Here is a 26,946-nt window from a genome sequence, read left to right as displayed (position 1 = left end):
TAAGAGCATTAAAAGGCAGAATATCAAATACAAATAGATACAAGGGAACGGGGAAAGGGGCATTACAAATCCCAGAGAATGCAGGGAAAAGGGGCTTCTCTGCCTACCATGACCTGAGCAGTGGAGGCCCTTGTTCAGTACAAGACCCAATACAATGGCTTCCCTCCAACACTCCATGGGTGCTGGCCCATGCACCTCCTTCATCCCCACACCTTCATAAAGCTGCTGTGGCCTCCGTTTTCTGCTCTTCTGTTGACCTGAACAACTTTCCAATGGCAGCTCAGGCGCAGAGTATCCTAAAACTCTGGCTTGCACAGAAGTCAAAACAGAAGCCTTTGCTTTCAGAGCGTAGGAGAAGAACTGCCTCAGTCCAAGTCCTGGAGGTCTTACAGCAGGAAATTGGTTTGCCCTGATTTGTTTTAGGGCTATCCATCATCATCATCATCATCATCATAAAAGGGCAGAGAGAGGAGGTGGCCATGGCCAAGAAAGCCTGGTCAGTACACAGAAGCTGCTGTACCACCACTGACCCATGGGTCTCATTGGGCCAGCTGCTGGCCTGCGAAGCCTAAAACCGCACTCTAAAGCCATGGGAAAAGCTGGCTTCAAATAAGCCATTAGCAGCTTCCCCCGCCATATCACCTTACCAGCAATTCTCCTATTCAGATGGATTTCTCTCATTCTTCCACCAAATTTGTAAAGGGGTAGAGGTGGAAGAACTGCTTAAAACTGAGGTAGCAGGGGGAAGGAATTGGAAACGTGATTCTTCTAATATGGAGGATAGATTCTAGGTAAAACCAGCAACAATCGAAAAAGAAAAATCGTACTCTTCTGCTACAATAAGCAGCCACTTAAAAATTACAAGCATGGTGTGTGTCAGGCTCAGGAAATGCGCCTCAAAACATTTAATTTCAAACAGCAAACTAATGAGTAATTTCACAGTTAATATCTTCAAATATTTTATTCCAGACATTCATTAAAAGTCTGTAATGTTGGCTTCATGGAGAATGTCAGAACAGCTCCCTGCTACTGTTACAGATGTTTAATGGATGTTTTAGCTGATGGACCAGGCCTCTGCTTCTCCCTCCCGCTCCAGACAAGGACACGTGCCAGGGATAAAGGACGTGGATGGCACAATACCATGGGTGGCTGAAAGAAAGAGGCGGTGACGAGGATTGCTCCTGTTGCTCCAGTAAACTAGGCCACTGTTTCAGGAGATTCGTCCTAGGAGTGGGGCCCAATTTCCAGGACTAAAAAGGACACTTCTCCCACTTAACATTTGCCAAGGATAAAAAGGTCCATCTCCTACTGCAGGACCTGAACAAAAACAAAACAAAACAAAACACCTGATGGAAGACAGGAGCTAGGAAGATGGGTCAAGCCTGCAACAGATCTCACTGAAGCTGCTTTGTGAGCTTATACCCATGCTATGATGGTCAGGCAGGACAAATCATCCCATCACTGCACGTCATAGTTCCTGGAGGTGCATCTAACCAGGCAGGTTGTCAGGGTATCGAAAACGAATATGCACGAGATAGATTTGCATATACTAGGTATGCACTGTATGCAAGTCTCTCATGCATATTCATTGTGGCAATCCTGAAAGCCTGAGTGGAGAGGTGGGCCTCCAGGAGAGGCTTGGGAAACATAGACCTAAGACATTGCTCCAGCTCTCATGGCCCCCCTACCTCATACAGAATTCAAGGCACAGAAGCCCCAACTGTAGACTCAGAGTACTTTAATAGAATAAACAGACCAAATGAGGAGATAAATTTAACTTAACCACTGGCATGTAGACAGAACACAGTGCGTTTTTCATAAAATTCAGAGGGAGGGCCACCTGCAGACTGCTTGATGAGATCACCAAATCAGACGTGGCCTTGTTAGTAAATCAGCTCACTTCTCTGAAGTACCTCACCAAACATATGAGCAACCCCCCCCCCCCCCAAATCAGGCTTTAAAGAAGAGTGGGGGGAAGTCTGAAAGCCTTAAGAAAACTTCTTCTACCTGAGGAACGGTGCCTCAGCAGCCCTGCCCATATCTGCCCTGAGCAGGATAACAGCGAGGTCCTCTTTACGGGAATGTCAGCAGGGCAGGGCGCACTGGTGCAGACGCTGGGCTCGAGCCCCAAGAGCCTGCGGGTACGGCCTGCGCTTCCCTGCAGGTACCGGCAACAAGAAAGGAAAAAAAAAAACAACACACCCTGAAAATGTGATTTTTCTCTTTTTTTAATAAGTACATCATGAATACATGGAGAGCGACAGTTTTAAATACCAACGAAACCAGCAAAGCGAAAGAACAGACTTGCATTTGCCATCCCCATGGGAACCCCAGATCAGTTGTAGCTGGTCTCAGTGACAGACAGAACCGAAGCGCCACAGTGTGGCCGCTGTGTACAATGCAGGGTCCCAGCAGAGGCCTCCATCAGCCACTGTCATCTCGGAGGGATATACAGTATGAAAGCTGGATTTAAACAAAAGCAAGTGCTTACATTTAATTTATTTACAATATAAAATGGATCCAAAAAAAAAAAAAAGAGAGGCAGCCGGGGACATTTTAGCTAATCTTTCAGAAGTTTCCCCAAGGAGTCCTACAGCTCTATAGGAGACCTCCCCCCCCCATGCTAACAGATTAGATAAAAAGTGACCCACCTCACCATTCCATGGCTACAGAGGAAGGAGGAAGACGGCCGAGTCTGCTGGAACCCCAAGATTTAATTACACTGAATCATCACTCTGAGCACAGAATGCAGAATACCTCTACAAGCGACCGCAAATTAAAAAAAAAAAAATCCAGACCCACGCTCTCCAGGAGAGAGAGAGTGTTCACTATGGCTGGAAGTAAGGTTTGAAAAATAGCCGCCCCTGCCAAGACTTGCTCACCTGCATCAAAATCCACTCACCATAATTTGTTTTGGGGAGAGGGCTGGCAGTGGAAATTCAGACTGAGTACATTTCTTTCCTGGCTAGCGCGTACTCCCCCCCCCCCCCCAATGCAGCCCCCCCCTCCCCCGCAGCACTCTCTGTGCTCCCTGGGATGAGCTGCATGCACTCTAGCCACCTTTCGGGATCCTGGCTCGGCCACTACTGAAACAGCATACTAGGCTTGATGGACCTTTGCTCTGACCTAGTATGGCAAATCTTACACGTTCTTATGTAACCCCCTCCTGCTGGGCCAAAGATACAGCTACTCTGCCTGCAGGAAAACAAAAATCCACTTGGCCTCCTGGGTGAGTCATTGAAGGGATTTTTCAAACCCTGTTATCTCCTAGCGCTCATAAGACACTCCCGTCACGTGTCCCGTGTTACAGCATTTGTGACTGGATAGCCTTTCTACCCTCCGTGTGTTTATAGCATGGGGGGCTGTCTCCTCTTACGAGTGGGGTGCCTGCACATGCTACACTCACCCGTCAACTAAACCTGGCTGAAGATTTACTCATACACCAGGAAAAAAAAAAAAATTTTCTGAGTGTGCTCGACTGGCAAATACTCTCTGAATGTGCCATGATTTTCGGAAAAAAAAAAAAAAAAGTAGTTGATTTAAAACATGTCTACCACATAATCTACCAAAGGTACATCTTACAAGCAGCAAGACTCCCCTTGTATAATTTTTTTTTTTTAAACCTGAGCTGTCAGACGTGAAGCACTCTGCTATCACATGAGGCATCACAGAGGCTGGATCCGAGGTGGTCATACGGGCAGTGGTGCCACCAACAGCACTGCACAGATATCAGCACCCAGCACGTGTGCGCTTTGGAGCCCCTGACAAATTGTGTGTGTGTGGTGTGTCAATCGTAAGGGCATTAACTCTAAAAAGGAGAATGGTAAAATTTACAGAGAGAGTGGATTGCACTCATCTCCCCTCAGTGATTTCTGAAAAGTGCTGAAACAAAAAACTTCATTCCAGGGAGGGCAAATGCAAAAGCTACAGAAGTAGGGGTTTTCTAAAATGGAAGAAAAAGGTCACATCTTTCCCCAGGCTGCTTAAGAATATGAGGAGCGGGGCCTCTGCATTACAGAGGAGAGAGATTCAGAGTTGCATACATGCATGGATGCTGAATCAATATTTCTAAATATTCACTGAAGCGTCTGATTTCCCTAAGTGAACCACTGGCTCAGACCGGCACCCTTTTTGTACTGGCCCATAACGGGGTAAATTACTTCCCCTCCTCTCCTTCATTTTACAGGGCACCAGGTATGTACACAGATTCAGGGAAAGGAAAATTGGTTCTTACCTGCTAATTTTTGTTCCTATAGTCCTATGGATCAGTCCAGACTCCTGGATTTTGTACCTCTGCCAGCAGATGGAGACAAAGTTTTACTGACACTGCTACATAACCAAGTGTGCCACCTGCAGGCTCTCAGTATTGACCTGTATCCAAGCCAAGATGTAAAACCTACAAACATTTAAGAGCCCACCCCCTTTCCGACAAACAGGAGGATGGTGACGTGGACCTGGAGAGGCATGCCCATCTTCTGCCAACGAGACACATTGCCGCTTACGACAATTCCCACTCACCGGGGTCCAACGCCTTCCGACTGAGGAAGCCTGCTTGCACATTGTCTGCCTCAGTAATGTGCGATGCCCCTATTCTCTCAAGTGCTGCTCCACCCAGAGGATCAACTCCTGTGCCTCCTAGGTCACCTTGTCGGTTCAAATAGGCCATTGTCATCGCATTGTCCAAAAGAATCCTCACCAGACAGCTGCGCAATAGTGAGAAAAAGGTAAGCAAAGTGAATCGCACCGCTCTCATCTCTGATTCACAGACCAAGAAGAAGTCCTGACAAGGTCATAGAAGGCATCAGCCCAATAAGCCACCGCTTCCTCCAGACGGTTAAGCCTGCTCCGAAGCTTGCGAATCCTGCAACTGCTGGACCCAATGCAGACATGCCCTCTGCACCAGACTACTGCACATTGCAGCTCTAATGGCCAGAGCCGAACCTTAAAATCCTCTTGAGATCAAGCTCCAGCTTGTGATCTTGTACACCCCCTTAACGCAGCAAACCTGCTACCGGAATAGTTGTCTTCTTGGTGACAGCTGACATCTAAGCATCCACCTTGGGAACATCCAGCAACTCCAAGGTATCCTCTGGCAAAAGATAGAATTTAGCCATAGCTCTTGCCAACACTCAGCCTGGATTCTGGAAAATTCCACTCCCAAACTCCTTTTCGTAAGTCAGTGAAGAAACTGGTAGACACCTTGACCAGTCCTCCCAGGCCATTCAACACTGGGTCTGCTCCCTCCACATCAGACTCTTTCTGCGACTCCTTGATTCCTAGGTTCCTGAATAACCTGTGAAATCAACAGGCAGAGCTCACCTCTGAGAAAAAGATGGACCCCCTTGGTATCATCTCTTCCAGCCACTGGCACCGCCTCCTGGTCCTCAACCAGGTACATCCCCTCGACAGATCCATCTCAGATCCTTGGAATCATCCATATCCTCCTGTGGCCCACAACACGCCAAACCCTGTCATCCTGTTTACACTTCACTGGAGCAGACGCATCACGCAATCTGGGTCCCCCCATGGATCAAGGCCATGGCCCCTGATGCTTTCTTGGCCAAAAAGGCTGGGTGCATCAGAAGAACAAACTGATGAAAAGGCCTGGGAGTCGTCAGAGTCCTGGGAAAAATCCACATCCGCGGAGCCAACATCAAGGGAAAATCCTCTTGATCCATCCCAGCGCCTGCCCCAGCTGGGGACAGGTGCAGTGGGGAAACATCAGGTACTCCAGAGGCTGGCAGGCTGCGCATGGTCGAATCAAAGATGGCTGCCTGTGCAGCGCTGCAAGGGGGAGCCCCAAGTGAAGGCCTGGCACACCAAAGATGCCGATCAGGAAGGCGCTGCAGACATACCCTCCCCACCTGAAGCACCCACGGAACAAAGATTCTGCCTATTAAGGCAAAACTCAACCCCCCCCCCCAAACAGGCCCAGTCTGAAGTGTTCATGTGTTCAGCGCCGCGGACCTCGGGAGAGCAGCCTGTCACACCAGAACGATCCCCAGCCCAGGAAGTCCGAGCACTCGCAGTCACTGATGCCCAAAGAATCTCTCTTAATACTTTGGTTTTTTTTTTTTTAAACTTCAGCAATTGAGAAAACCCCAGACAGTAATAAATAGCCCAGGATACTTCTCTGCTCCTTTTATGGCTCATACACAGAACTACCAACAGGTCACCAGGCTGTCTCGTGCAGGCCGAGGGATCTGGACCACCCCATGGATTCCTGGACAGAGCCAAGAAGGCTCACCCTGCCTTGACCAGAGAGGATGGTCCCCACCAGTACCTCACAACTCCCAGGGAGGAACCGACAAATTGAAAATTTTCCTTCTTCCTTTTTTTCCCCCTCAGTCTACAGGTTTTGCACCATCTACTCTCTGCTGGAGAGAGAAAAATACCGAGGGACTGCAGGTGGCACACTTGGTTAGGTAGAAGCATCAGTAAAAAAAAAACAACTTTCTTTCCATCTGCTGGCAGGGGTACAAAACCCAGGAATCTGGAGTGATTCGGGTATGTACTGGAAAGGTGTTTTTGATCCCCTCCATCAATTTGTGACTACAAGTAAGATGTGTTTCAGGCAGAAAGGCAAGGTGCAAAGCCTCCTGGGATGCTTTCAGGCTTGGCACAGAATGTGAGACCCAAAAAAAAAAAAAAAATGGGAGAACACAAAGCAACTGTACGATCTGGTCCTGGTTTTTTATCTCTCTTTTACCCATTCCCAGCTCCCTCCCCAAGTCATTCTCTCTTAGGATTTATTAAATGCAGCCAGCACGGCCCATATCATCTCTGAGGCATTGGGCTTGCTGGCCTCCACTTCAGGGTCCAGATCCAGCAGGTTTTTCGACCTAGTTGTGGCCACATCATACTTGTCGTCAGTGAGTGAGGCAAAGATGTTCTCCAGGACGTCGGAGTAGTGGGCCAGGATCAGGAGCGCCAGAGTCCGTTTGTCCATGCGGTGCGGGTCCTTCACCCACCTCTCCAGAACGCTGTCCTGCAGTTTGCGGACCAGCCGCTGCTTCTCCGTGGTGTTGGTGACTGGGTGCGTGGTCATGTCAAAGAGCAGGAAGTTCTGCTTCTCCGTGGTCAGGATGCCCTTCTCCACCAGATTCTTGGCGATGCGCTCCCGCACGTTACGCAGCTGGTACTGGAGCTTGAAGGGGTTCCAGGTCTCGCCTGAGGGAAGACGAGAGCCTCTTAGCATTTACTCAACCATGACAAGAATACGTGTGTGCGATCTTACAGTGCTTCTACAAGTCTCCAGGGTTTGCATTTCTGCACTGCAGAAAGCTGTAAGAGAATAGCATATCAAACAGCCCATATTCTCAACAATCCCCGTCAGAATTTGGACAAGAGCAGCCAAGCCCTACTTAGAGAGGCTGAAGATGCCAAGTTCGGAATTTGGGTTAATCTGCCTTGTGTACACAGTTACGGACTGCAATGGGCGTTGCACCGTCTTGTCACCCTACTCCCTCCCCACCCTGGCTGCTGTTTTGGCTACAAACATCTAAGATGGGGTTTTTTTTTCCAAACAATGTTTTGAGATTCTCCAGGTGACTAAATGAGAAATTATGGCATCTGCCTCTTACATAGTGATGTGATGGCAAAGAGGGACGATACCATCCTCATCTTTGGGCCCCCCCTCTGCAGGAAGATAGCCACATGTCTGTCGGGGTAACTTCTGGGATGGCAGTACATCCTAGGAGGGTCAGAATTCCTGAATGTAACTAGAAACTCATCTTTGCTCCTTTTCCTGAACGAACTCAAGCTGGCCCGATTACCTCAGTGGTGGTGGGGGAGGCGGATTCTGTGTTAAGCTGAGATCTGTTCTGGTGATATTTCCATGTTTGATCTTTTGTGGGTCATTACAAAGGGACCAAATGGGCTATAGCTGGCCATGAAAATGACAGACAGGCGGCCGAAAGCAGTTCTTACCCGTCAGTAACTCTATCCAGCTCTGCACAGTCTCAGCGGGATCTGTAACTTTCATGTGTTTAAGGGTCTCATCTAACAAAACGTCACCAGTCGGGGTGTCCGACTTTAACAGCACCTTTGTGAAAAGGATAGGCAGAATTTAATAAGTTAGTCAAATACCAAGTCCTGCCTTTCATTAAGCAGTCATTTCAAAAGCCTGTCTGTCCTGTGGAGCCTGCTCCTGCGGCAGTCCTAGGGGTAAATTCCAGCCTGTAAACAGCTCAACGTGTACATAATCCCTCCAGCTAATACCAGCAAGTCCCAAGGTACATAGGGCAAGGAGAAAGATGTCATTAACCCAGCCAAGGTTTGACATTCCCACCCCTCCATGGCAGGCCAGTCCTCACATACAATATCTTCACCACATCAGCGTCTGAGCTGGGAATGGCACATTAGCAGAATTTAAATAAATATGACAGACATTTGATATTCAGTCAGAGGTGCCTTTGACTTCGGATTATGCTCTATCCCCTCATGGTGTCTGCATATAAACAACACACTATATGCAGTCTATCAGTCTCCCCCCAGCCTACCAAGGCACCATCAGTGAAGAAAGGGGAGCCATTTGGGGCTAGCAGGCAGTTTTTAGGTTCCCAAATATTCAAATGTTATCTCAAACCAGGACTGCGAAATACAAAAAATAGTTCAGCTGCATTTTTTCTAATGCTTATTCGCAGCAAACTAGTAACTTGCTTACTGTTCCTTCCCTCTTACTGTAAAATCAGGCATGCATGTGCATGCAGGATGCTTCAAATCAGAGTCTTTAAGCACAAAAGACAGAGGGGGACAGAATACACACCTTGAGCCAGTTATCTTGGGCCACCTTTGCTGAGCCAGCATGACAGACTTGTTGGGTCAGGTACTACATGCCCAGTGCTGCTCTAAAGAGCCCTCCATTTCATGTTTGGCTTCTGGATATCCAAAAACAGTCAAGGGTAAGGGTTCCTCTCTCTCCTTCCTACACTAAATGTTATACAGGGCCCCCAGAGCAGTAAGGACAAAGCTGGACAAGCCATTTTATTCAGGTCTAGCAGCAATGTAACTATACCAGAAAAAAAAAAATCGCAGGTAGTCACAAAGCAAAAGGTTAACAGTAAACTATGGATTAGGATAGAAAGTTATTAAAGCTGGCAAACAATGGGCAGTCTAATTTGGACCAGGGATGCCCATCATCTGTTTACTGAATACCCGTTGCCAGTCCAACCTGCTCCAGCATTCTTTATAACAAGCAGAAGAGCCAGAAAAAAACGGCTCTGGTGGCTCCCGAGCAGCACAGGTGAGGTGCCCCTAGTAATATACACAGAAACATGACGACAGAAAGAGACCGCATGGCCTATCTAGTCTGCCATCTGCCAAAACCAATTTAGCTTTACAATTCCCATCACTCCCTCAGAGATCCCTATGCCTTCTTGAATTCAGATACTGTTTTTGTCTCCACCACCTCCACCGAGAGGCTGTTCCATGCAACCACCACTCTCTCTCTGTTTAGAAATATTTCCTAAGATTACTCCCGAGTCTGTCCCATTTCACCCTCATCCCATGACCCCCTTGATCTAGAGCCTCCTTTCTGCTGAAAGAAGCTCGCTTCCTGTGCATGGAAACCTTTGAGATCGTTAAATAGCTGTCATACCTCCCCTTTCCTCTAGGGTGCGCACATGTTTAGATCTTTAAGTCTATCCTCATCTGCTTTGGAATGAATCTGGGCATCCATGAGCACCTCCCCGGGAGTCTATGCATTCCCCTGCCTCACCTTTCTATCAACCAGTTTTTTTTTCCGCAGGGTGGCAGGTTCCAGCTGCACCCGCCCTCGCAATGCCAGTTCGATCAGGATGCCACCCCTCAGGCCCGAGGAGATGCAGTCGTTCCAGAAGGAAGTGTAACCCTGGAAAGGGGGAGGGGGGGGGAGAGAGAGAGAGCAGACACTGAATGCAAGCCTCAAGTTTCTGGCAAAATACAGACCTATTCTAACTCAAATAAGTGAGGAAGAGTCAGCAGGGTTTTTTCTAGCTTTGAGTATGACTCCTTGAATGTGAGGTTTAATAGCCAACCAGCTACGTGGCACACAGAGGCTCCCATAAACACATGGGTGTTCCTTTATGGGGTGCCCAAGTCCAGTTGCCTGTTAATTTACCAGTTTTAGACTTTGGTATGTCAAATAGAGAAAGTTATTAAAAAAAAACAAACCCCAAAACAAAAAACAAACTTATTTAGAAAAACCAGCATCCAATGTATAACTTGTACTGATATAATAGTAGAAAAGAGACAGTACAAATATCCAGGTGTCAGTCTACATGTCCTGTTCCCCAACTCTAAAATAAGCATCAGTAAGTTGGTTGGGTCAAGCCACGGGCCTTTTTCTCCGTCTGTACAAAGTACGATGCCGAGCTACTGCTGGCTTAGCTTTGGGGGGGCAGGCTCTGCCATGTCACGGTTTCATAAGATGCGAGGGAATCGAAGGTTTGGACTCGGACGTGATCGGGCCAGACCAGTGGAAAATGTACGAGACTGCTTTGAGAGTCCGATGGAAGTGGAATTGTGATTGAAAAAGACTGCAGGGACCCCTAAGGGCAACACCTATGTACTGATGCACCAGCGTTGATATTTGCAACTTTCAGGACGGCAGTGTGGACAACACAAGGCAGTTTCACCTGTTGGACGATAGACATTTTTGTTGTTTCCCTCTCTCTTTTTTTCAGGAATTTGTTATACTTTCCTCTTTTTGATTGTTATGTATATGTGAGTTTGTTTATTTCTGCATGTGTGTATATATGTTAGTCTGGTGGGATTGATGGGGGAAAGTAAATCAATATATACATTTATTTCAAGATACAAGGGTTTTATAAGAAGTAATTAGCTACTGGATGTTATCTAATAATGAATACATTTCATTAAGATTTGAATTGTGAGCTAAGTCTTGAGACTGTCTTTTTGATTATTGTGGACAGACGGTCATTAGTGGTGTTTTGCTGTCTTTCTACGGTTTACGTCACACTAAAGTCACCTGTGGCATTTCTGGTGACTCAATGCTCCCCCCCAAAGGAGCAGGCGTGCAACACAAGAGTCCGAGATTTACAAGAGACGTGGCCTGCAGCTTCCTGTGCGAGCTAGATTCAGAAGACTTGGTGTTTTTGTAAATGGACGTACCATTTCCTCATTACTACTCTTTCCAGCCTTACTGACAGCACCCTCAGTGGTGCCAGGTCCAGGAGTCTGGACTGATCCGGGTACGTACAGGGAACCTTCCTTTTGCATGCGGGACATTCATGGTTCCCCCTTAAAGCTTAGGGCCAGCTTTACCTCTTTTCAGTGCTAAAGACACGTGACAGAGCAGAGTATCCATGGAAGAGCAACAAAAGCAGCTTAACACTGCAATGTTCCACCCTCTCCAGGCAGTGCCAGGACAAGCAAGTCTCCACGCCTCTCTGCACAGACCACCTGCATGGCTGACCAGCACTGCCAGTTGAACCCTTGTTGATTGCAAACTGGGCTCTGATCAGCGGCTCGCTTCCCGTAGGCTGCTGAACGGCCAAGTTTGGATTACTATAGGTCTACGCGTATTAACAAAACTGTAAATCTAAGAGGTTTCAGAATCCTGTGCCAGTGCAAAACGGATGCCACTCCCTCTCCAGCTGGCATCCCAACGGAGTCACAGCCCCACAGGAACTGTTGCATTTCTTCCACACAGGCTTGAGCGCTGTCCACTGCCAAAGCATCAAGCACTAAAACATCAAAACTAAAAACTTATATAAATAAGACAAAGACATTCTAGCCATAAAGACGACGATTATCAAAGCGATTTCCATGGGCATAAAGCTGTCCGACATCTACCCTCCCTCAACACATCGTTCCACCACGCTTGCACATTTAGCCACAGGGAAAAGGGCAGGCACCCAGGGCTGGGGAGTGAAACAAGGCCCGGCGACTGCATTTTCAACACCAGGTGCGCGCTACCTTCCAATGAAAAAACGAGAGCGCAAACATGGGCAGGCACTTTTACTCTGAAAACTGGGGCAATCCTCCCCCCCACCCCACAAAAAAAGCACAGGTCTTTAGCTGAAACATGGCCGCGTTGGGCTGATTTTCAAAGACCCCCTTTTAAGAAGTTTTCTGTAATCAAATGTTTACAACTTTGACTTTTAGGCTTTTTGCCTACGTTTTAATCCTTGGCGCTCTGTCAACCACCACCGCTCTCCTCCCCCCCCCCCCCCCCCCTATATCCTAGGAAACACAGATCTGGCTTCCTCTTCACATTTCACAGCACGTTTTCCTGTGGCTAGCCAGACCACCTCTCTCGACGTTGAACTAAGCGCGACGCAGTAGATCTAGCTGCTGGGGCTGTACACACGAAGTCCGCAGGATAAGGGATTAAAGCATGAGCGCGGGGGGACGCTGTGCATGCCGCTGTACTGAGGGGCTCGGCCTCAGAACTGGATCAGGATACACAGTTTGACCCAGTTCCTGAACTTCCTGCCTGTCAGCCAGGCCTGCAGACTTCTGGACAGGCCGTTTGGGCTTCCTTCTCTGCAGCTATCCGCTTGAGTTAGAAGCTTGTCCTCATCACCTGCAGCGCTAACAGCGGTCACCGACTGCCAAGAAGCAGAAAGGAATCAAAGCAGCGCAAGGCTCAACACCTGCAAGAAAGAGCTTGCAACCTCAGGCCCGCCCCCTGGTTCAGATTGCAGAGCTAGGGTCAAGCTCCTATTAGGACCAGAGGTGCCAAATTCTAGGGAGATGGCTGGCAGTATCGGGGCGCCCCCTCCCGACAGGAAGGGCAGCACAGAGGATACATCTTAGAGGAGTCCTTCGGCAATGTTGTCTGAGGCAAAGGGCTACAAACAAACACACACACACACACACACAACAAAAAGAACTTGGTACTCCTAGGTAAAGCAAGAATAAAAGTCCCAAATTTTAGTGGTATTTTGTGGAAGTAAACTCATAACTTAATAAAAGCACAGGTACAGACTGAAGCATTGGTGAGGTCGGTATTTTTATAGTGGTCTTATGCAACCTTAATAACAAACTTGTTCATTCATATTCCACCTTTTGAGACACTGCAAAGCAGATTACATGCAGGTACTGTGGGTATTCCCCTATCCCTAGAAGGCTCACAATCTAAGTTTGTAGCTGAGGCAAGGGTCCCCAGGCTTCCTTGGTTCTCAGCCTGCTGCTCTAACCACTAGGCTCAGACTAGTTAATGTTAGTCAGCACAGATCGGAAATGGATTTGATCCAGGCCTTCCTTGCAGGGGTGTGCAACTCCAGCCTTTGAGGGCTGCTAAGCGGTCGGAATTTCGGGATATCCCCAATGATAGGCAGGAGGTAGATTTTCAGCCAGCCAAGGCCATGTGCATGTAAATGTCTCTCATGCATATTCATTAGGGCTGTCCTGAAAACCTGACTGGTGCGCAGCCCTTGAGGACTGGAGTTGGACGCTCCTTGGAAGGATGTGACATGCCTCATGTCCACTTCCTTTCCGTTGCAGACCTCCCCCGTCCTCTGCAGCCAAGGTGCACGGTAACGTGGGTATGGATGGGAAGGAAAAGCACCAAGCCCCGGACTCTGGGTACCGAGACAGGAGAGGACCTTGGCTTGGCTTAGCTTTTATACAAATACAAAAATGTTACAACAGCACTTTTGAAAAGCTGATAGTGTCTGTGGTGCCTAACAGCAGAAGTAAAAGACCGAACAGAAGGTGGACAGAGAAGTCACAAAGGAGGGCGAGGAGAAGGTCCATGTCACATTAATCAGGGCATTCCATTCAATATCTGAGAAATAAATATGTTATTACTTTTCTGAAGGTGTTGAGTGCAATTCCATACCTACCTTACCTTCCACACCATTCCTCTGTATAAGACACTGGGCTGGGGAGAGGGTGCAGAAAAGGTGCACGGCAGCCTTACATAACCTGCAGCCCCGGTCACACAGCCAGGAAGCAGAGACCCTCATCCTGTCCCAATAATTCTTTCCTCTAGCCTCGGGGGGGGAGTCCAAGGCGCTGAATCAGATCACAGTGGACATCAAGTGCAATGGGATCCTATTGGCTCACGCAGCGGGAGAGCACAACTAATGCAGGCCAATTGGAACCAGTGAGCGAAGTCATTTATAACGCTCTCGCTGACCAGGCTGATCTAAGAAGTTTAGGGGGGGGGGGGGAAATTGCTTGGAAAAATGTCAAAATGACTAACAGGTTACTAGAGCCTTAGCCGATGCAGGCTCTAACATGCAAGCTTCTGAAATACTGCACAGAGACAGCAAAGAATGGCATCTTGTAAGAGTACAAGCATGTAATACAAAAAAAAAATAATAAGGGGGATTAGAAAGTCATTTGGATCTATTCCAGCAAATATCCTGGTGCTTAGGGTGTGGCAGTAAAATAACCAGTCCCATTATGACCATCTGCCCTTCTAGAGCAGCTGGAGCTGAAGAACCGGTTTGACCAAACCCATTACAAATTCTACCAATCCTTTTTCTGTCTCTTAGTTTTCACTTTGGGAAAAGGAAGCGAGATCTAATGCTGCTTTGGGCTGTTTAAGGTAAGGCCTAAGAGTCAGGGCCGTCTACCCTGAACCTCTGCTTTGTCACTTTCTGTGTTGACCTTAAACAAATGACTTCTCTCTGTGCCAAGGCTTACTCAAGTGTAACTGGGTAACAATGGGAATATTGTTCTTCTCAAATCTGGAAGCAGTGTTCTTGTGCCAAAAACTGGCCCAAACGTTGACGACCGAGTACTCTTCCCTTCTTTAACCTGGTTTTTCTCTCCTTCTGTTGTTCACAAACCCCTTGCAGGCCTCGGGTCTGGAATGGAAGATTCCCCCCCCCCCCCCCCGTCTCCTCCCACCTACCAAGCTGGGATCGCCCAAGCTGCACGCTTTCGTTGGCTCTCCCCTTGGGATGCGACCTCGCAAACTCTGCCAGCCCCCCCACCAAGGACGACGGAAAATCTGAACCTGCATCTCCAGCACCACAGTGCACAACCTCATCACAAACTTCACTTAATTCTGTGACCTGAACATATCAAGTGAAACAATTTGACACACACAACTGTAGAAAGCTTCTGGAGGGAAGGGGGGGCGGATAATGTAACCAGAAGGGTACAGATAAATTAAAAAAGGTGTGGACTTTTTACCTTAGACGTATGAATTAACGAGTATTTTCAAAGGCTCTAGATGTCTGTGGTGCCTAACAGCAGAAGTAAGAGACCGAATAGAAGGTCATAAAAGGTATATAAAAAATCCGTAAATAAATAAAATGTCTCTTCTGGGGGAGCCTAGATCAGCACCTTTAAAAATTGACTGCGGTTGAACGCCTAAAATTAGGCAGCCTGGGGCAGAATATTTAGGAAGCCAGCACTATTTATTGGTGCCTCAATTGAGCCAGGTATGCTTGCCAGTGGAGCCCGATGTGCAAAAGACCCAAACCTCTGAACACCCATCCCTCTACTCACTGCATCTACAAAGAACCCAAACCGCCAAAGACAGTCCTGCTATTCCAACTTCCAGTTCACTGGGCTGGTAGGATAACAGTCCTCCTGGTTTGTTTTTCTTTCTTGAGGGTTACAAGGCTGTTTGAGAGCAACTTTAAATTTAAGAACTGGCAGATAGGAAGGGGTTAGCTGGAGGTGGGGAAATCAGCAAATTCAATACCACATAAAACAATGCAAGAATCAACACAATAATTAGAAATAAAAGGTACCTGATTATATAACAGCACTGACAGCAGATAAAGACCAAATGGTCCATCTACTCTGCTCAGCAAGGTGCTCAGGGTTGAATCTGCCAGACTCATTGTAAATAGGTTCTCTCTAATCCCAAACACTTAAAAACATCCACACCCCCCATCTTGGCCTGCATAAGGAAGAATATGCCTTGCTGAAAAAGTCAAGTCTTGAGATCTTCCCCAAAGGCCAACAATTCCTTAATAGTCTGGCACTCCCCAGATATACTGCTCCAAAAGAGCTGGGACTAACCAGCAGAAAGCCCTGCTGCAGGCTCTGACTGAATGGAAGAGCGGAAATGAAGGTCCAAAGAAACAAACCGGAAAACCGATCCAATATTGCAAATAGCAACCAAATTCCTTGGTGTTTACTGTGCAGCGGAAATGAAGGCACCGATACCAGGAATGCAAACTACCTGCAGGAGCATGGCTCTGAAGCTAGTCCCTTAAATAACGCAGGGCCTGCAACGCCTTAAATGTAGCTCGACTTGAAGCAAGCAACCGGTGAAGGCATCCCGGACGAGAGGCGAGTGCAGTCCCTCGGGCACACCCAGGTAACCTTGGGGCGGCCGCATTTTGGAGCAGCTGCTGTACCCTGTCTGCCTTGATGGGAAGCCCCACCAGGAGGATACTGCAATAATTCAAACAATAGCTGGGCCACTTCTGATGACTTTACAAAAAGCTGTAACCTGGAAATCCCTGTAACATTAGCTGTCCCAACTATTTTACTTCAAAACAGTTCTGGGAGGCCCACTGCCCAATGATCCTAGGCAAAGGGCTGAAAGAGATATTAAACAGCGCAGGGGATAAGAGAGCCCTCGGGGCAGACATTTTTAGAAGCACAGAGCACCTGCTGAACACGATGCACCAGATAAGTCATGCCCCACTGGGGAAGAACGAGACTATCCATTAAAGGTAACGGTCTCTCAGTTACAATGGAGGGGATCCTGCCAGGCACTTGTGACCCAGACACTGTTGAAGGCAGGATGCTGGGCTCGATGGACCCTTGTTCTAACCCAGTGGAACATTTCTTACATTCCTAACAGATGACATGGTCACTCCTTGTGACGTAGGGCAAGTCACTTTACCCTCCGTTGCCTCAGGACTGTAAGCCCTCTGGGGATAGGGAAATACCCACAGCACCTGAATGTAACCCGCTCTGATGTACACTTTGAAGTGCCGAAAAGTGGAATAACAATCTAAATAAAAAATGACAATTTGAAAGCTGCTACTGGAGTTCGATAAGAAGCACAGCCTCTTATTTTAGACTGAAAAGATGTATGCCAGCATTGGCCGGCTAAATTTAGAAGCCTAATTAAAATATAAGAAGTTAGAATTTAGGAACATTTTCAGCCAAAAACCTAGGTGCCTGGGCTCTGTAGAAACTTAAACGCAGCTGACCAAAGTCAGGTGCTCAACAATGCTGAACAGTTACCCGCAAAATGAATGATCTTTTGAGGAGGAAGAGACCCATGGAACACGCAAGCTGTGCGTAGTGCACCCTAGCCGGAAAGACTTTCCTAGTAGCCCTGACTCTGCCGGTAGGTAAACAAAGCATAGCTCTATGTACTTTACTTGGTGGGGAGGCAATTCTGCCATAAAAGCCAACACGCGATCTTTACTTCCTACTGAAGGATGGATTGCATAGCTTCCAGTCAGAGAACAGTCACACAAACCATGGCCAAACAGAAAGCTGCTTAGTCAGGGGTAAGAACACAAAAACTATTATATACTTTGCCAGCAGATCATGAGATAGCTAGATATGATTTAAAGCAACTTTAAAAGCGGTTGCCCTGGGCATGTACGAGTGTACACAAGCATAAGAGGGAAAAAAAACCCTAAACAAAAAACCCCATGATTCCTCAAACCCCAAGCTAACACAGAAAAGGTGAAACCAACAGGGAGGGGGGGGGGGGGTGTCACACAGCAATTCTGCCCCTGACCATTGTAAGATGAAAAGGTTCTTAATGGCGGGGAGACAGAAGGGCAACGGGGCCGCCAACTGTGTACAAACCCAACTGCTGATATCGCACAGAGGCAACAGCTGGACCCCTGCCCTTTTTCCAGGATCTAATGAATATGAGAAGTTAAACATTAGCTCAAACAGGCATGCAAATGCAGATCAGGACCTGTACCGTGCACATAGTGAAGTCCTAGAGCCGCCCAGCTCAGGCAGGCAGGCCGAGGAAGCAAACGTTTGGTACTTTATATTAAAGGCAGCTTCCACCGGGAGCTCCACTCTACAGTTAATGCCCCAGCTACACAGGAATACGTTAACATTTTCATCTTCTAGAAAAAACACAAAGGTTATTTTTTTTCCCCCCCGTGTATTTTTAGATTTAGCAAACACATTTCCAATTGTACAGTTGCATGCAAAAGTTTAGCAGTTTGTCTAAGTGAATGGAAGCTGACCACCTCTGCAAGGCACAAAATTAAACATCTTTCTGCAAACTGTAAGCAAAATTACAATTAACAGACTGAAAATAACAGAAACAGTGAATATGGCAGGTGTAAAAGTTTAGATACCGTTCCAGTTGATTATTACTTTGTTAAAAAGGCTCCAGATCTTGACTGACTCATTAGAGCTTCACTTAATCAGATGAAGACAAGTCCAGTGTAGAAGAAATACTGACCTTTCTAATCTCTCAGTTTGTGACTGTTCTGTCTACTTTCAACAACCTTGGGCTCCCCTCCATTGCTCAAAAAGGATCCCTGACTTCACCGTTAATCTTATATTTTATATTAGAAAAATCTTATATTTTCAAAGGGGCGTGGGATAAACACTGTGGATCCATAAAGTCAAGAGGCCGCCAATGAAGAGTGGGTGACTCGCCAGAATGATGGCTACTGCCTGGAGACAATACCCTTAGTCAATAAACATACACATGGTTACTGTGACTCCAACATCACTCTAAGATTCAACAGCATGAGGAAATGTGGAAAAAAGAATTTGCACTCACAATGACGGGAGTAGCTGGCTTGTTACGGCGGTTACTACCCCAAACCAAATATCCAGATTACTACCTCCACCTTCCTCTATTCCTGATGCCTTTCAACTAGCTTGATCACTCCATTCTTATACTTCACTTTCAATGCATATCCAGCATAGTTCTCTGCTTCAACAGCAGGGGAAAAGAAAAACTGTTACTTCACACATCCAGCAGAGCTCTCTGCTTAAACGGCAGGGGAGAAGAAAAAAGGGTTCGCACTCACAAAGCGGGGAGTAGCTGGCTTGTTACGGCGGTTACTACCCCAAACCAAATGTACCTGATACTTCACTCTCGACGCATATCCAGCATGGCTCTCTACTTCAACGGCATCGGAGAAAGACTGATACATCACGAATTTCCAGCATAGCTCTCTGCTTCAACGGCAGGGGAAAAGAAAAACTGATACTTCACGCATATCCAGCATAACTTCAACGGCAGGGGAGAAGAAAAAAGGATTCACACTCACAAAGCGGGGAGTAGCTGGCTTGTCACGGCGGTTACTACCCCAAACCAAATGTGCCTGATACTTCACTTTCGATGCATATCCAGCATAGCTCTCTGCTTCAACAGCAGGGGAGAAGATAAACAACCAATAAGGGCTGTATAACATAATCTGGGTAAAAACAAATAAGCATGGGTGTAGCTTGCTTATTGCGGCGGTTACTACTCCTACTACCTCTAACTAATCAAGCTAGATATTTCACTTGGATGCAGCTCCTCCACCGCTCTCTACATTAATGGCGGGGGTGGAAGGGAATTAGAACCAAGAGCTAAGAGAAACAGATAAGTATGGGAGAAGAAATGAGGGAAGCTTGCTGGGCAGACTGGATGGGCCATTTGGTCTTCTTCTGCCGTCATTTCTATGTTTCTATGTTTCTATGTATTTTTGGCCTTGACCAACAGAAGAAACCTGACATATTTGCACGTTTAGGTAATAACACAAACACACAGCAATGTGTACTTGGGAGTCATCCCGTTTCGCTATCTTGTCAGATGATTCAAACAACAAAAGTGATTTCCCATGGCTCTTCCAGTCTTACCTCTACCCTCTTGTGTTTAGAACAAAAGGTGCTAGCGAGCAGTTCCTAGAGTGTATCGAGGCAACACACAAAGCCCCATCTACTCCCCTCAGGGACCCGCTCTCACCAGTCAGGCCTAAAGGGAGCTTGCAGCAGAGCACGTGGAAGAACGCAAGGCAACGGAAATCAGAGCTCGAGAAATCACAGAACCTCCTTCCTTTTCCAACTTCCGTAACGCGTGAGGGGCTCTTGAGAAGCCCAAGCACTACCTCTTTTCCATTCGGTGGGGCAGAAAGCTGCTGCATTCTAGTCGTTGAGGTGGAAAGCAGACTCGGGATCCAGTCGCGTGATCTCAAGACCCTCCCCCCCCCTCTCTGCTCCAGTTCTGTTACTCCCATGTGCGCTCACCCACCCCCCAAATCCTCCTCCTCCGCCAGACTGTGCTTGGCATATACTGCCGCTTTTTACCAAGCAAAAAAAGAAATACAATTCAGATTTTGGGCGTCAAAAAACAAATAGCCTTCTAGCAGTTCTCCTCTGGTACTTTCTAAGATGATTTGGAAACAGACGCTGGAGCAGGGGCAGTGGAACACCTTTTTAGTCGGGGAGGGACCCAAACAAACCAACCTATGTCTCTGCCCCCCCCCATGCCCGGGCTACCGAGTTGCCAATACGCCGACACTAGGGGAAAGTGCAGGACTACTTCTACAGCTAAGTCCAAAAGCAAAGCACGGTCCAGCAGCTTTGTCTGAATTATCAGAAGGCTGCTCACCCCATAAAAATGTTGCTAGCACTAATTTTGTTATGGGTTTATCAGTTGATTGGTTTTGATTAAAACTACTACCCTTAACATACAGCTCCAGGGTAACCTGCATGGAGTGGCAGTTACTACCCTAAAAGGAAACATGGGGGTAACCTACAAGGAGCAGCAGTTACCACCATGAGATGCTTGCAGGGCAACCTGGATAGACTATTGGTCTTTTTCTGCTATCATTACTATCGGGCCGATACAGTAAAGTCTGCGGGAGAGCGGGCGAACGGCCACTCGCCGGTGCGTGTGATTCAGTATTTAAATTAGGTCCAGCGGTAGATCCGGGTAAAAGGAGGCGCTAGGGACACTAGCGCGTCCCTAGCACCTCCTTTTTGACAGGAGCGGCGGCTGTCAGCGGGTTTGACAGCTGACGCTCAATTTTGCCGGCGTTGGTTCTCGAGCCCACTGACAGCCATGGGTTCGGAAACCGTACGCCGGCAAAATTGAGCGTCCGGTTTTCGACCCGCGGGCCAACTTCACATTTTTTTTTCACTTTTGGTGACTTTCGGGACCACCGACTTAATATCGCCATGATATTAAGTTGGAGGGTGCACAGAAAAGCAGTTTTTACTGCTTTTCTGTGTACTTTCTCGGTGCCCGAAGAAATTAGAGCCTACCTTTGGGTAGGCGCTAATTTCTGAAAGCAAAATGTGCGGCTTGGCTGCACATTTTGTTTTCTGAATCGCGTGGGAATACCTAATAGGGCCATCAACATGCATTTGCATGTTGCGGGAGCTATTAGGTTCGGGGTGGGGGGTGGGGGGGTTGGACGCGCGTTTTCGGCCCCTTACTGAATAAGGGGTAATGCTAGCGTGTCGAAAACGTGCGTCCAATAGAGGGTTAACAGTGCATGCCTTGTTTTGCTGGTGCTCTCATCTCTGCCATACATTTTTCTGACTGCCCAACTACCTGTTCTGTAATTTATAATACAGATGATACAAAACATTTGACTTTGACTGGCTGCAGAATGAAATCTCATGATAACATCACCCATGAATACAAAATTATCTGGCTGACCGATATGAGCTTCTCTGGCACACATAAAACACTGAGTAGCTGCACAAATGTTTTAAAACCACAGCTCAAGACTCTTTCTTTTTAAAATTCTGGGTAAAGCTTAGGACCACTGTAAATCCATGCTAGGTCTAATTGGTCATAACACCAGATCAAATGCCAAGGCCTGTCTGGCTGCTATATAAATTTACAGCTTCCACATCCACATGGTCAGCATAGATTTATTAATTGAAGAGACTAAAAAGGCATTGCAGAGGACTAGCAAACGGGCAGTAGGGCAAACTAGATAAGTGTTGCAACAGTGGAAAAGGTTTAAAAACAAAAAACACAGACTTGTGCTCTCGGGCCCTTAAAAATTAATTAGCTATATCTCAGCAGAGAAAGGTGAAGTGACTTGAAAAGGAAGTACACAGCAAGTTGATGACTGCATTAAACTGAAACCTGGGACTCAAGAGCCATGATCTGCACACAAAGCACCAAGTTCCACTACCAGCTTTTTTAGTTTCTCACCTATCACATGCAGCAGTAATAAACCAGAAAGAATTACTGTTTCCAACATGCAACAATAAAACTGCCCAATATTTACTTTGCATGTGTCCTAACCCTAGCATGAAAAACTTGCTGCACCAACCCTGAGGGAGAGGCGACAACACAATGAAAGTATACAGCTAAGAAATGTTTTAATCATGCAATATGTGAAATATGAGAATATAAGATGTCCAAAGGCTCTTGCTTGCCCTGCAATATGGTGAATCGCTTACAAATAGGAATTTCAGCAGTTTCTTCAACAAAACATTGTTGAACCCTGAACACATAAGATGACCAAATCGGAGAATGTTGCTTTTAGCAGTGACAAGATGATTAAAGACGGAGATCCTTTTAACACCCACACTACTGCAGTAGGCAGAATGAAGAAACCAAGCAGACTAGAGTGTTAGGATTTTCAGCTGCCAGCACTTTCAATATTTCCTTTAAAAGCTATTTCAGAACTATAAACAGAAGTGTCTACGGTAGAGGATAGCAACTACTAACTTCACCAGTCTGGCATGATTTACCAAGAACAAAGACTATCAGCTGTTTTTTCTCTTCCAAGGCAAAAGCTCTGTGATAAAGCCAGGGCTCTGGAAGCAGTCTACCTTCTGGTGTTGCCCCAGTGGTCCTCTCTGGCCCGGAGACAGCACCACAGTATGCACAGAATTAATGTTTCCAGGCTTCTAACTCAAAGATGCACTACCAACGTGTTTGTATTTTTAAATCAGGGGTCCCCAAACTATGACCCACAGGCTGGTCATACTGTTCTTCTCTGTGGTCCGATTTGGCCCATGAAGGAAACCAGGTCCTGCCAGCAGAAGACATCTCAGGACCCACTGATCCATTAGGCCACTTCAAGGGAAAAACATGCCCTGTCAGCGGGAGAATTGCTGGGGCTTGCCAATGAAGAAAGGGAGGTTAGAACTGGCCAAGCCCTAGGACCTACCCACTGAGGCCAGGCACTTCCAGCCTGAGAGAGAGTGGAGAGGGAAGCAAGTGAATGAGAGAGAAGGGAAAGGAAGGGAGGAAGTGGAGAACATGACGATAAGGAGTGAAGTGAAAGATGGAAAGGAAAAGAGGGGATGGAATGAGTGGGGAAGGGTGTGTCGCTGCTGCATCCCAGGCAAGCACTTCAGGGGGCAGGGATCTTAGAATTATGACAGGATTGCCAGTTTCAGAGAATTATAGAAATATTACTGGCACTCTGCCACACCTCAGAGACCCTACTTGCTCCCTTTCCTACCATTTCACATTACCCGAAAAGCACGATATGGTTCTCTCTCCTTGAGCGAATTGCAAGGCAGGCACTCTCTGCCTTCCCCCGGAGGCTCAGGAAGCACCAAGGGAGACGACCACTACCCGTGATGCTTTGAAGTTTTCTACGTGGCCTTTTCTTGAAAAAAGTTTTGGGGCTCCCGTTCTGGCAATGGCCGTAAGGTAATGGTGTCCCAGTGGTGCTTGGTGGCAGGGCAGATGCCCGATCCACCTCCATATGGTACAGGCTCTCGATCCAGGCTTAAAGGCCATGAAGGGACTGTCCTCAGCACCAGCGCTTGGAACCTAGCCTAAAAACGAAGGTTGTTACCCGGGAGCACAGCCTCGGGCTGGGGGGGGGGACAGCACACAGACAAGAAGCATGAAGTCGGGTGATCCGGGGCGGGGGGCGCGCCTGCTCTCACCTCTTTATCTTTGAGCCCCAGCAACAGCACCTCTTCCATCAGGGTGAGGCGCATGGCCTTACAGTCACCGCTTTCCTCATCCTCCTCCCGGTCCCGGTCCTCCGCCTCCACCTTTTTCTCCTGGCTCACATCAGACGGCCGGAGCCGCCGAGTCAGCGTAGTCATCCTTCGGGAAGGAGACCTAAAAAAACAAACCAAATACCCGGGCTAGACTCGGGAATAACAACGAAAAGCCGAGCAAGCGCCGCGGAGGGTAAAGAATGCGGAAGCGGACAATGGGCGGGGGTAGGCCGCGGCCGGCGCCGGATAGGGTGCCGCACCTGTCCTCGTACTCTGGCAGGAGCGCCTCTCTCCTCGCTTCCCCGGATCAGCCTAGTAAACTTCGGGCCCGGAAACTTTCTTCACTTCCTGGAACGAGAAGGCAGCCGCCCGCATCGCCTTGGCAACCGGACCTGACCCCACCCAGCCACTCCCTGACGAGCAGGCAGGAAGCCAATCAGCGCTGCCCATGAGACTGCCGCGGTCACCAATCAATGCAGGGAGGCAGAACCATTGCCTCTACTGTGTGGTTCTTTCGAGAATGACAGTTGAAGAGACCAATAGGGAGTCGGAATTTACCCAGCCCAGGCCAATGAGCGCATGTATAGTACTATTAACTGAAGGAGGCGGGCAGATTGAACGCTTATAAATAATCCACGAGAACCAGAGCGAGATTTGATTCTCGTCGACCATTTTGTTAGTTTATTTACGGTTCTAATTTAGACTATGTATGTCTTATTCCTGGGAAGCAACAATCAGTCCCCGTAGCTTTTAATCTACTATAAGATTTCTTTTACAATATATATAATACAGAATTACTGTATATATGTGCGTGAAAGGAAATGTTAAACAGCATAAGAATCCAATATTTTATTTTCACTGAATGAATGCACTTCAAGAACTAATCTAGTACACAAAATACTCAGCAAATCACTTTGAAGAAAATAGATAGCAAAGAATACTTAATTTCAATTGATTCTTTATATAGGCATGAATTTAAAATTAGATATAGAAACCACTTGTAATTCTTTTTTTTTTTTAACACTCAATTTATTTTCCAAACTTTGAACAAATAGATATTCATGTTCAGAAAGATAAATGCAGGTATAAGGACTGTCATACAGGAACTAATCACATCATGCAAAGGAGAAACCAATAGTTTTCATTCCATTGATGGGTTTTAAGCAGTTTAAATTGATAGACTCACTGGGTACAAACTCACTGGGCCTGAAGTAAACCATAGCAAGTTTCAATTGACTAGTTTTGATTTTCTGCCCCATATAGCAGCACCCCACACAGTCAAATGTAATGTTTAGGTCTGACTGAGGCCATTGTAAACACAAATTTTACAGGAGTTCCACATGACATATCACAGTGTTCCAGAAGTCCTTGGTTTCACACACAGTTCTATGTGAAGATAAAAGTACTCTAAAGGCACTGCAGACATCTAATGCTCCAAAAGGTGTCCAGAAATAAGCAACACAATAGTTGGGGGATAAGAAGAGAAAGAAACAAAGCCAAGAACAAGACAAGTTGAAACATAATACCTTGCTTGTGCTGAGTTAGCCTTATTTATCATGGTGTACTACTGCATGACACATAAGTGGTTTACAAATATTATTGTATATATTTGAAATATAACAATGAAAAAATGTCACCAAGTAAGCATTAGAAGTGGCAAAAGCTGCAAATATACCAAGGGGCTGGGGTGATAAAACTGTCTGAGAGCTGAACATAAACCAATATAGCTAGAAAAGGTAAATCAAAAAGAGGTACTGACTTTCCCCAAAGTCTGAGACAAGGCTAATTTAAAAAAAACTAAAGGATGCAGAAAAAGACAAGTCACAACAAACAATGCCTGTTTGCTAAAACTGATTTCCATAACTGTCAAATAAACAAACAAAAAAAAATGCATCCTTTATTTTGAGTAACATGAGTGTGTTGCATTACTAATTAATAATATTATTATAGCACAATGGGTTATTTATCATGTTATCAAGTGTGGTGGCAACTCCCTCTCGTTCCTGCCCATACAGCTATCGAAGCAGACCTATAAAGCTGGAGATGACAGGGAATTTTTGGTTTCTGAAACATGGTACCCTTGTGCTTGGCCCTAGGGAGCTGTTTTTTTTATAGCCTCTCGTCATTTCTGATTCTCCCGATGCACCAGAGAGCTAGTACAAAGAAAGAAATGATTGTATTACTATATAATATGTGATTATAGCATTTAATTTCCTGGTGTAATATACTGCCAGCATTATTAGTTTTCAATGCTATGTTTCAATTTGGCTGAATTTCTTGGCTAGACTGTTAGTATTCTAACAGAAGCACTCTCTTCCTGGCCTGGAAACAGGCAGAGGACTCTAATGCAACCTGCAATTGTTCTAGTGGGATTTCTCATTTGAAATACTATAACATTTCCAAAGTGGAAGGTCGGGATACTTCAGGCAGATGTAAAAAGACTGAAAGCAAGACAGCTAAAACACAGTTTAAAACAGATTAATGATAGCTTTAAGATCACTGCCAAAATCAGACAGTCTAAAGGAGCTAACTAATTTTTTAGTTTCTCTGCTTTCATCCTAAATCTTGAGTAGGTCCCGAAAGTCTAAAGTCTGAGATACTCTACACTTCTGCATTGCTTTTCACTCACAGCTGCTTGATAACAAATGCATTATATACATATATTTCTGAAGGCCAAGGTACAAATACTGTTTTGTTACATAACTAAGGGTCTGGAAACCCCTTCTCACTCCTCAAAGCTACTGTAAGATGCAAAAAGAATGCCATTCAGTTTTAAGGCCAAAACAATTTTACTAAGAATTCTACACCCCAGCAGGAGCAAGATGGCGCCTAAAAGCGATCCTTCGGTTCACTAAATCTTCTCCTTTTTGGTACAGAGAATTCTTCTTGGCTGCAGGGAATTTCAAAGGATTGGACCTAGTAAAAAAAAATAAGACATATGTCTGACAGACTTCAAACAGTGTGCTAGTACTCACACGCTGCACTCCTTCTGAATATAATCAACACTGAATGTCATGGAAAGCAGCTGAGTGCTTCGATGCACTTGTCATAACTAGATGGAATAGACAAAATGCTGTACTTAGTAACACAGACGTGCAGCATTTCATAAGTGTGTACCACAACTTATCCATAGTTAAAAACAAAGGAGAAAGCAGAGTT

At 46.5% G+C, this 26,946-nt stretch overlaps 2 protein-coding genes across 6 annotated transcripts in view; both read right to left on the bottom strand.

Annotated features, from left to right (window-relative positions):
• Positions 1-891: 891 nt before the first annotated feature.
• GOLPH3L (golgi phosphoprotein 3 like) lies at positions 892-24,176 on the bottom strand. Of its 2 annotated transcripts, XR_003853014.1 has the most exons (7): positions 24,048-24,176; positions 23,728-23,908; positions 9,719-9,850; positions 7,930-8,044; positions 6,972-7,170; positions 2,008-2,158; positions 892-1,317 (listed from the first exon to the last, which is right to left on the bottom strand). XR_003853014.1 is itself a non-coding variant. In XM_029580478.1 (5 exons), the coding sequence occupies exons 2-5, from the start codon at positions 23,890-23,892 to the stop codon at positions 6,743-6,745; spliced, it is 840 nt and encodes a 279-aa protein (XP_029436338.1). In that variant the 5' UTR covers positions 23,893-23,908; positions 24,048-24,176; the 3' UTR covers positions 2,211-6,742. The 2 variants fall into 2 exon arrangements, 1 of the variants encoding a protein (XP_029436338.1); XM_029580478.1 differs by lacking the exons at positions 892-1,317; positions 2,008-2,158 and having other exon boundaries at positions 2,211-7,170.
• Positions 24,177-24,671: 495 nt separating this feature from the next.
• The window catches only part of HORMAD1 (HORMA domain containing 1), a 227,635-nt gene continuing 225,360 nt past the window's right edge, over positions 24,672-26,946 (bottom strand). For 2 of the 4 annotated variants that reach the window (XM_029581600.1, XM_029581601.1), the window contains exon 15: positions 24,674-26,703. In XM_029581600.1, the coding sequence (XP_029437460.1) occupies positions 26,617-26,703 (87 nt within the window). In that variant the 3' untranslated portion in view covers positions 24,674-26,616. Of the gene's footprint in view, positions 26,704-26,946 lie in introns of all 4 variants that reach the window. The other 2 variants (XM_029581603.1, XM_029581602.1) reach the window with 2 other exon arrangements.

This window comes from Rhinatrema bivittatum, chromosome 16 (genome assembly GCF_901001135.1).
Source record: "Rhinatrema bivittatum chromosome 16, aRhiBiv1.1, whole genome shotgun sequence".
Lineage (NCBI taxonomy): Eukaryota > Metazoa > Chordata > Amphibia > Gymnophiona > Rhinatrematidae > Rhinatrema > Rhinatrema bivittatum.
The sequence above is the reverse complement of the archived record's forward strand: the minus strand, read 5'-3'. Positions and strand labels throughout refer to the sequence as shown.